This window comes from Silurus meridionalis, chromosome 23, assembly GCF_014805685.1.
Source record: "Silurus meridionalis isolate SWU-2019-XX chromosome 23, ASM1480568v1, whole genome shotgun sequence".
Lineage (NCBI taxonomy): Eukaryota > Metazoa > Chordata > Actinopteri > Siluriformes > Siluridae > Silurus > Silurus meridionalis.
The window spans coordinates 8,459,577-8,470,530 of record NC_060906.1 but is presented as its reverse complement, the minus strand read 5'-3'; the positions used below and the strand labels follow the sequence as shown (position 1 = coordinate 8,470,530).

General features: G+C 37.0%; 1 protein-coding gene across 3 annotated transcripts in view; it reads left to right on the top strand.

The window, feature by feature from the left end:
- The first annotated feature begins 4,325 nt into the window (after positions 1-4,325).
- Positions 4,326-10,954, top strand: part of palld (palladin, cytoskeletal associated protein) — a 104,214-nt gene continuing 97,585 nt past the window's right edge. For all 3 annotated transcript variants that reach the window (XM_046836013.1, XM_046836014.1, XM_046836012.1), the window contains exons 1-2: positions 4,326-4,602; positions 6,701-7,717. In XM_046836013.1, coding sequence (XP_046691969.1) covers positions 6,702-7,717 — 1,016 coding nt within the window. In that variant the 5' untranslated portion in view covers positions 4,326-4,602; position 6,701. The remainder of the gene's footprint in view (positions 4,603-6,700; positions 7,718-10,954) is intronic.

Sequence of the window (10,954 nt, the reverse complement as noted above, 5' to 3'; positions counted from 1 at the left end):
ACACACAAAAAAAAAGACAAGATGATCAGTTGTCTTTATGTCAGTTCGACAGAAAAAAGGCATTTACTTCAAAATTAAACGAATTAAATTGTCTTAAAATCTAAAAAAAGATGAGGGATATATTCTATTAAATATATCTAAAAATGTTTTTCCTTTGCTTTAGAAGCCAGTGGACAGCTAAAATATTGTGTTTGCAATTTTTTATTATTGGCTTATTAGCTTGCAAAATACCGTTTTGCTACAAGGATGATGAATATAGTACAAAATTAAAACAAAAGCGAATAAGTTTGCTGGGAAGCATTGCTTTGAGAACCTCCAGACCTTCCATACATACTTCCCACATGCTTAGTGCTTCATTTGTAAAGGTGCAATAGTTGATTTTTCAACGTGTAATGTATTTAAAATTACCTGGAAGATATTAAAAACATAGTACAAATGTGTGCTTTGAGCCACAACTACAGCACAAGTGTACAAGGTGGATGAGAAATGTTTGTGTTTGAGCCAACAATACGATACATATGAAGCAGCTACCTTTGGGTTACGATTTACCTCAATTACGATGCATTACGATATGTTTTTTTCGATGCGAATATGTTAAAAACCATTCATCGGGATACAAATGGCAACCTTTTTTTAAATCGATGCATCACATCGTTTACTTTTATGTCAGTGCATCAATGCGGATCAGTGACTCTTACTATCCCTAATAGGCACTATACAGACCAATGCAAATCTTCAGTACAGGGATCTGTGAGCAGTGGAATTGGTTTAAGTTTTTTAAATTCACAATACACATTATATGATTATTTATTATTTTAATTATTACATATAGAATGAAAATGTAACTCAACCCACCATAATGTAGAATCAGTGCAATCATTTATTGATCCATAGAAAATCTATCTATGGTAATCCACGGGCTGTGGAAGGTCCATACAGGGGCTTGGGGACCCGTGTGCTACATTATTATATATCACTACATAGTGAAAAAAATTATACCACAATAACAGTTTGATGAGTGAGTAATTCTTCTCTCAAAAACACTCAAAAGACTGTTAAAAACCTTTAAATCATGACATTATTTATTGATCTTGTTCCGAATCAAGTCAAGTACGCTTTTATTGTCATTTCAGTCATACACAGTAGAATACACAGTAAAGATAAATGTTTATTCAGGCCTGAGGTGCTACATAAAGCAACATAAATGAACACAAAAAAACACAAAACTGACTTGGATGCTACGATGCTAACTGCACGTGTCTGTCCTCTTTCTTTGAATTGAGGAGTCAAATGGTTTGTGGAAATAAACTATTACACAGTGTGTATGTGAGGGCCAGAAGACTGTACCTTTTCTAGGCAGCATGTGTGTGAGATCATACTGTACAGCAGTCAGAGCTCTGGCTGAATTACATTTTATATAACTTTGATATGATTTTTTTAAAGATGTTGTTTGATTATACACTTGTTTTTACTACGTGAAGACAGAATCAGAATTAGAATCAGAATCCTCTTTTTCGATGGCTTGTACTAGGGCTTTGTCATGAAATGATGGTCATATAAAGAAAACTCTAAAAACTATGGAAATAATACAGCAATTCATGACACTATAATTATTATATTCCAAATGTATACTTTTTATACAGCACAATATATTTTGAATTAATTATTGATTCATTTTATTGTATTAATTTATTAATCCCTGTACCTGACCTAGTGAACTAGCTAGAAGATGTGTTTTTGATAAAGACTTGCTATATATATACAGTATCTCACAAAAGTGAGTGCAGCCTAAGTGATAATAGCTGTACTCTTGTATTTAAATTAGTTGCTTTGAGTTTAATTTTCTCATGTATATATACGTAGATATCTATCTATATAAATGTACACACTCTGCAGCACGAGCAAGATACATTTCAAAATAAATTTCTTAATAAATGATGGCCATTAAACCATTACAAATAGTGTTTGTGACATGACACAAACAACACCAAGTGTAAGTCTGTGATGGCAGTCAGGCTGTGATAAACCTTGCATGGTAGACATTCTTCTGTATATAGTCAGGAGGCTTAAATGTAATCAGTGGATTGTTGGGAAACGGGAATAGCTCCGAGCTGTCAGACTCTTAGCAGTGAATATGATAAGGGCCCTTAAATAGAGCTTTGCTGCTTCTCTTAAACTCACTCACTCACAAACACACACACACACACACACACACACACACACACACACACACACACACACACACACACACACATATACCACAGTCACTTTCAAACACCTCTGAGATGCAGCAGCTATCATTAAACAGCAGACAGGCTCCCATTTCCCCTTCTAAGTTTAAAATCAGGCTTAATATCAGTCACTTAGACAGTCAGTCAGCGCAAAGTCAAACTGGAGAAAGAAAGACTGGATCAGAGTATACAAGAATGCTAAAAAGGGAAATTCATTAGTTATATGTGTTACATGGTTTGTGTTTGTGGTGCTTAAAGCAATGTGTTGTATCAGGCTTCTCTCAGTATTTAGTAAATGAGCCACTTTTATAACTGGCCCTCATGGATGCCTGATTTGACACTCGCTACATTTATATCAATATAAGATTGATTTAAATTAGACACAAGTAGACATGGTTTTGGCAGCTGTACGCACAAATAATAACGTGGTTAACTTTAAAAAAAATAAAAATAAATACCATTGTATTTACAAAATCACATCTTGACATGTTAAAAAAAATGTGATTAAGGGATCTGCGACCATTCTTTCACAGAGACCCTTTCCAGATTCCACAGATTTGAAGGTCCACACTGGTGGACTCTCGTGTAGACAGGTTGTCTATGGGGTTTAAGTCAGGGGACTGGGACGGTAATGGCAGGATGACATTTTTTAGTGGTCAGTAAACCTTTTTTGTGTTAATTTTGATTATGTTTTAGAATTGTCTTGCAGGAAGATTAAACCATGGACCATTTCAAGCTTTCTGGAAGACACAGTCAGGCGTCCACGATACAACAGAAAACAGAAAAGAGGCACCACCATATTTAATACTCGGCATAAGATACTTTTCCATATGACTACCTGTCTGTGTACCAAACCCACCACTGGTGTTTCTTTTCAAAAAGCTGTATTTTGGCTTCATCTTACCATAGAACCCAATCCTGTTTGAAGTTCCAGAGTTTCAGTAGTGCCTGGCAAACCGAAGACGCTCCAGTTTGAGTTCTTGAAACCGGTCAAAACTATTTGTGTTGATGTTGCTTACATTGTAGTTTTGAAAATGTTCTGATCTCAGGACATTACATTACAACTTCTACTTCAACTTCAACTCCCCAGGTGTAATCCATGTTGAGACAATCTAGATACATGTCCTCTTCCAGGTTCATTTAAATCTTTTCCAGTTGACTTGAACTTGTTTGTTATTACCCTGATGGTAGAAATGGGCATATTTTTGAGAAATTTGTGCTATTTTCTTATTGACAATTTCCAGTTATGTGAAGCTCGACAACATTTAATCTTGTATTACACCTATATTCTGTTCTCTTACATGTTGTGATGAATGAATTCCCCTGTGAAACCGGAAGACATAGTTGAATAATTTCCTGTTCCTAGCCAACCAGATGTACGAAAAGAAAATCACATAAAATATTTAAAATGTATTCAATTGATATGAATTTCAATACCTTTGCCACACACATATTAAACAATATATAAATTGTAAATTTTTTGAATAATAAAGAAAAAAAAATTATTTATTAATTTATCAAGGGTTTCATTAATATTAGAGGGCACTGTAGGTTTATTTTTGCTTTTATGTGGACCATAAAGGTGTTCTATTCTGTATGTGTTTGATTCCATTAATATATTCCCCTAAAATAAACTGAAATATTTCACATTTGTTCCAAAATAATGAGCATATATAATAATCACCAAACACTATAATTACCATATTTAATAATCACCAAATCTTTTAAAATGTTTATATAATTTTTAATTAAATTAGAAACAAATGGAAGTAAATCAAGGGTGATCAGTGACAAAACAATGAAGGTCGATAGGGTCGAATGCCTCATAACAGGGTGGAACATACAGTTGGTGTGTGACTTAAATTCACTTATTGAATGTGTCCTCAGCACACTATTCTGCTGTACCTGCCATACATTAGGTGTAAAGAGATCTTGCAGTAGGTGTTTGTTTTGTGTTATGCAAACACATTACTGTCTACTGTGAACAGGCGAGCATATGTGCAATGTTAAGATGTAAGGAGGCAGGGAACCACCTCTCTCTCTTGTGCTTCCTCTCTATCTTTTCCTTTCCCTCTCTCTGGCTGTGAAACCTGAGCCAGTGGGACAAATATAGCGGCGCCGGGTGAGCGGTCAGGGCTCAGGACAGGTGGGACGGCAGGCCACCCTCAGCCACTGTGCAGCACACCGACCAGCTCACTGTAAAACACTCTGGCTTAATTACAGAAAATAGAAGACAAAGAGAGATTTCAAGATCAAACGATATACACACACAAGTGGGATCGAATCCTTTGGTTTACTTCACTGACTAGACTTTAACCTAAAAAAAACTGGACTCAAAGTGGGACAGAAGTGTGTGGAAAAACACTTGAAGGTAACCAGAAAAATATTTCCAGCTTTTTTTTGTTTTTAGATCAAATTATAACATGATTCTATGAATGTTATATTATCAATTAAATATATTTAACTGTTATTTTCTGAATCTGTTAAATGACTGACTGATAATTGACTTTTAATGTCATTGGTAGACAGTTACATTTGTTTGGCGGCAAGTTTCAGTAATGAACTATGCGTGTTTTTATGCTGGTACTACCTCAACATTTACATGCTGTTGTTTTGTATGAATTGTTTCATACATGAGGAATGAACACCATCAAGTTCAGATGTCAGTGATGGCTTTGTGCATGTTGTTTATCTGTCTTTTTTGTTTTTGTTTTTTTGCCTTCCACTATGAATTATTAAGTAATTCCAAAGAGATGCTTACATGTTTGAGGTAAATAACAGGCTTAAACACAAGTGTGTTTGTTTTATCTATAATAGTGTTAGAGTTTAAAGCTGTGAAACGTATCCCTCAGGGATTAAAAATAACAGCTGGCCTCCAGGTCGCCATGACGCAGAGAATGTCACACCATCATATTTGCTTCCAACACACACACACACACACACACACACACACACACACACACACACACACACACACACAAAATGAAGCCCTGGGCTTCAGGACCCAACGTTTGATCATTGGAAATTCTTCTCTAGGATCCATATCTTACTCTTAAAATGCAAATACAGTAACTGGGTGATTGTTTTAGCCTTTTATATTTAAAGCAAGCAGTTACTAAACATTTGATGTGATAAGTTGTGGGCAGCTGTGCACACAAATACAAGTTTATACATATATGAATACATAATGCAGGTTCTGTCTGAGACTTGATATGCTTTGGGAGAGAGACAGCCACTGTTCCTTTCCGACACTGTTTCAGTTTCATGCTAATGTTTTACCTGCTGAGATATTTTTTGCACAAATGATTGATTTGGAATGTAAAGGAACTGTCACTGTGAAACACCACAATAATCTTCTACTTCTTAATATCATTTGATTATATGTTTGGCCACAGATCTTTATTTTTGCATTCCACTGACATGTTCATATACACTGATCAGGCATAACATTATACCATTATAACATTATGAGTGGTGAAGTACATAACACTGATGATCTCTTCATCATGGCATCTGTTAGTGGTTGGATATATTTATAAGGGAGCAAATGAACATTTTGTCCTCAATGTTGAGGTGTTTGAAGCAGGACAAATGGGCGAGCGTAAGGATTTGAGCGAGTTTGACAAGTTGTGATGTCTAGATGACTGGGTCAGAACATCTCCAGAACTGCAGCTCTTGTGGGATGTTCCTGGTCTGCAGTGGTCAGAATCTATCAAATGTGCGCCAAGGAAGGAACAGTGGTGAACCGGCGACAGGGTCATGGGCGGCCGAGGCTCACTGTTAATCACACTTCTTAATCTGATAGAACATTTTCCCAGAGGAGTGGAGGTTAATTATAAGAGCAAATGGGGATTAAATGTGGAATGGTATCAAAAAACCATAGGTTCAAAAACCATATACTAATCTAATGATCAGGTGTCCACAAACTTTTGTCTATGTAGTGCATATTATGTTAATTTAGTAGTGTCTTACATTATAAAGAAGAAATTGATTTTATGTTACATATTTCATTATGAATATCTCACGAATATCATCAGAGAGAGTTTTTCTTATTTTTTAGATAGTTAAATATTGATATATTATGCATGATCACAAAATGGTATTTAGATTCAATAAATTGCAAAGCAATGTCCCAACCAGTGGTGGCTTCATTCTTGTAAGCAAACAAGCAAAATTATAAGGAATATTGTAATATGATGATGGTAAATGAAGGAATAATCATGCACGCCAGTGATGCACCGTTGGACTCATAGTTTATACTCATTTAGTTAATACCCATCAGCTGTGCCCAAGGAATGTCTGAGTCACTGTCCAAAAACAACTGCCCTCGAAAGGTCTCAGAGTGTGTATAAGCTGCGCTCAGTATAAGCTACTTTTGCAGAAACATACAGAAACCAGCTTATATCAATGTGTATTTGTTTTAAGGTTCAAATGAATAACATTTTATTGGTGTGTTTTGTGCATTATAGGATGCAGGATGGGAGCTGGAATGACACACTCCCCCACTCAGTGCTTCAGAAAGAAGCGTGTCCTCCAGGGGGTGTGTCTCATGATGGGGATAGGGACATGCTTTTAGAGGCATCCTCAGATGGCAAAGTATATCTGGCGGAGTTCGATGGTGGGGACGGGGACTTTCTGGAACTCTCTGCCTTCCTTAGTCAGGATGAGATCGGCCTTAGTCTTGACTTGGCTCGAGAGGCCATGAGTGATGCAGGTGATCCCTGTGATGCCTCTGATATGCCACCTCCTGTTTCTTTACCCAAAGAATTGGAGCCGGTGGCAGTCCATTCCCCACCCTCTCCCCTAAACTCCACCCCTCAGCATTTAAGTGCAGCAGAAAATCAACCTTTTCATTTGCCAAGCAAAGGCACAACAGTACAGAATTCTGTTGCAATGGCATCATCAAATCCAACTGAAGCTACATCGGTCACGGTTACGTCCAGTCAGAGCATCCAAGTTAACAGACCCACTCAGGCCCGTTCATGCCCTGAACCCCCAGCCTACAACAAGTCCAGCATGCCTGTGTACAAGCAGGAGCGTCCCCGGTTAGTCCATGGAGGCCTGGAGGTCAATGAGCGAGCGGCTTCGACTACTGAGTTCTGCAGCCGGGCTGCGACCTTCATCGAGGAGCTCTCCTCTATTTTTAAAGGGTCTAACCGCTTTGATCACCAGGAAGACGATGACTCCTCCTCTCCAGACAGTGGCTACTTGTCTCCAAAGAGCCATAAACTGGCAAAGCAGCAGGTGCGGTCCTCTTTATCATCGGCATCTTTTTCTCCAGCGGTCCATCAAGAAGCTGCTCTTGAAGGCATGGCAGGGATAGAGTCAGTAATTGATGGGAATGAGCATCAAGTTGGTGAGATTAGTACGGATGGGTCAATGGTTCCTCCTCGGTTCACCCAGAAACTGAAGAGCCAAGAGGTTGCGGAGGGGAGTCCTATTACTCTAGAATGCAGGGTGAAAGGGAACCCCCAGCCACTGGTCAGGTAAGTGAAGATCTTGTCTTGTTACTTGATGTTGGAAATAAATATTTCAACAATGTTTTTTTAACACCTTTTATGACAATGGCAACCATTTGGTGAACATAAATACCGGAAAATCAGGCAGGTATTATTAGTAAACATGCAATCCATCAAAACCCTGCCTGCTATTCATCATCATACCTTATATGTTGTTGACTGGTTATGAGATTACTCTTTTGGCTAAGAGATGCACGATGAAACAACTGTGTCTCAGTGGTTAAACAGCAGAACCAACAATTTAGCTTGCCAATACTGAAAGGTGCTGTCGCAAACACCTATTTTTAGAGGGAACGTTGCAAGGCAGTTAAGCCCCTCTTGGTCCTGTTCCTGACCAATTCCCCTTGAAGGAAGTCTGGAGAGCTAAAAAGTTCACCCCTATTTACTCATATTTGAAAATATGCAATAGTTTAGTAAGCGCTTCTAAAGCCAAATAGAGTATTTACAACAGTTGTTCAAAATATGCACAAAAAAGATTAAATTGTCTCAAATCAGTTGGCCACACCCTTAAAACTCTATGGAAAAATGTAAATGCCTGTTGTCTTCCTGTCATTAAAATCAAAGCATGAACATATTGTTTCATTTAGTTGAAACTGAACCTCAGACTAATCTGGGTCAGAAGCATTAGCAAAATTACACTGACTTTTGGTTTTGTTTGGTTGGATTTTTTTTTTCCAGTAGTACTAAACAACTAGGTTTCTTATATAAGTGTGGTATTGAACAGACCTAAAAGCTATAAGATCACGTTAAAGGATATATGTGTGTGTGTGTATGTGTGAAAGAGAGAGCGAGAAAAACAGTCCATGAGGGAATTTATTGAACCAACCCAGGAAATAGAACAAAGTGTAATACATTAAGTATTACTACCTCACAGCTTCAGCTAATTATACTGTGGTGACATTATACATTCATACCTCTAAATAGACAAAGATCTTCATTTATATAGTGCAGTACAAATGTTTGATTGAAATATTCTATCACATCATACATTGGAATCATTATGTTTGTTATTAATGTGCTGATAAAAACAGGCAATACGATTAACTGTAATCAGTCTCTATTTTTATATCTCCATAATATAATATAAATACATTTTTGTTTTGTTTTAGTTATGTCATTTTGCATTTAATTAATGGCTTAACCAGGTTAAAATTGTGGTGGATCTCAAGAATGTTGGTCTTATACAACCTAGGAATACACTCTGATTTGGTCACCTATGAGCAGAATTGATCAGTAGCAGGTCAGAATATTGTACAGAACAGTGCCTGAAAATTGAATCTGCAATGGCATGAACAGTAGAATACAATGTACTGCTTCCAAACCGCAGTCCTGAGAACCCTATGTATCTCCATCAGGTCTTCAGGATGTATTTAATTAAGTTGCCATTGCACGGTGTGGTAAAGTTGATGACAAAAAATATGTATTATTATTATTGCCACTGCTATTTCGATCACATGGATTCTGAGTGGATGTGCTATGAGTAACTCATGGTTGGGTTTTTAGCCAGGTCCTGAGATTATATCTAGAAGAAGATATAATACAGGTACCATGATTAGTAAGCAGGAACATTATGAGACATGGTGATCTAAATGATCAATATAGTTGGTGATGTAAGAGTTGAAAGATACCATACTAGAGATAACATATCTACTCTCTCTCTCTCTCTCTCTCTCTCTCTCTCTCTCTCTCTCTCTCTCTCTCTCAATCTCTCTATATGCAATTGAGTGGCAGTATAAATAGGTTGCCCCAAACCATGCCAGCCATGTCATGACTTGACAAATTCCAATGCGCTCTGTCCGCTCCACCTCTCCACACCTTCTTGGGTAATATGTAAGGAGAGGAGCTGAAGGTAAGATTGAACTGTTCATATAGAAACTGTGCGATGTGACAGAGCAGATACACTCTACTTTCACGCCCTACTGAGGGGTAAAATTTAGAGCCCATGCAGTAGGAAATCTGGCAAAGAGACACATTGAACTCTGACATCACATGTAATGCTACTTATGAGGTATGTGTTGAAGGCCGTTAAATGTAAAAAGGATCCTAGAGACACATATTTTTAGTATGCTTGATCTTTCTTTACCCAGAGGGCAAATCTGTCTTCAGGTACAGCCTAAAGCACTTAAATAATTGATCAGTGAGTTTGGCAAATACTGTATTCTATGTTCAGCTGCAGTATGAATCCCAGTTCCCACAAACTACAGTAGAAGACTAGTAACTATGATAAACTATTGAACCAAACTTAAATGGATCTCCAGCGGTGGATGGACGTGCCTCTGTCATTGACTGGCAGAATCAATATAGTAAAAATGTATATATTGCCTAAATTAATCTTCTTATTTTATTGTATTCCTTTTAAAATTCATTTTAAGGACCCCAATAAAACTATATCTTCATTTATATGGCATAAGAAAACCATTGGGTGATGTTAGCTCAATTTGCATGACTCATCATAAAAAGTATTTTATCTTGCTTGAAAGCACTGCAGAAAAAAAAATTATGCTTAAATACTGAAAATCGGAAACTCCCCCAGAAAGAAGACGCTGGATTAACGAGCAAGTGTCCACTAGTACTCCTGAAAATATATTATGTTCTGTCAGGAAAAAACCTGCAAACTTTGTATTTGGACCCCTTTTCTTGACATATTACCACTGTAAGACTATGTTAACTGATATTCACGTATTTGCTCTTCAGTATTGTTTGTTTGTTTCTGTTTTTTTTCCTTCTATTTCTTTCTCTTTTCTCTTTTTTTTATTTTGGAATCTATTAGTAACATTTACTTACATTTATTTATGTATTTTTACTTTTGGTTAACTTTTTTTATGATATCACAAATATACTGTGCAGGATGGTGGGTTTTTAATAAGGGGGTAAAAGGAATTTTTTTGATGAACAATGTGTTTGTATATTTTGTAACTGTATATTGCTAATAAACATATCTTTACAAAAAAAATTGAGGGCAAACTAAAAAAGACAGAACACTCTCAGCATTTTGCAGTGACAAACATAAACATACCTCTAGGTAATGTACCTATTTGTCCAAGTGATGGAGTGCTGCATCAGATGACCTCGCCTCTACAATCACCTAAAATTAGTAAAGTTTAACTGAAGTGAAAGAAAAGCAGACAACAAGCACTTAACACCTCTGGGAACTTTTCAAGATTGTGGGAAAACCATTTTCAGGTGACTACCTCATGAGGCTGA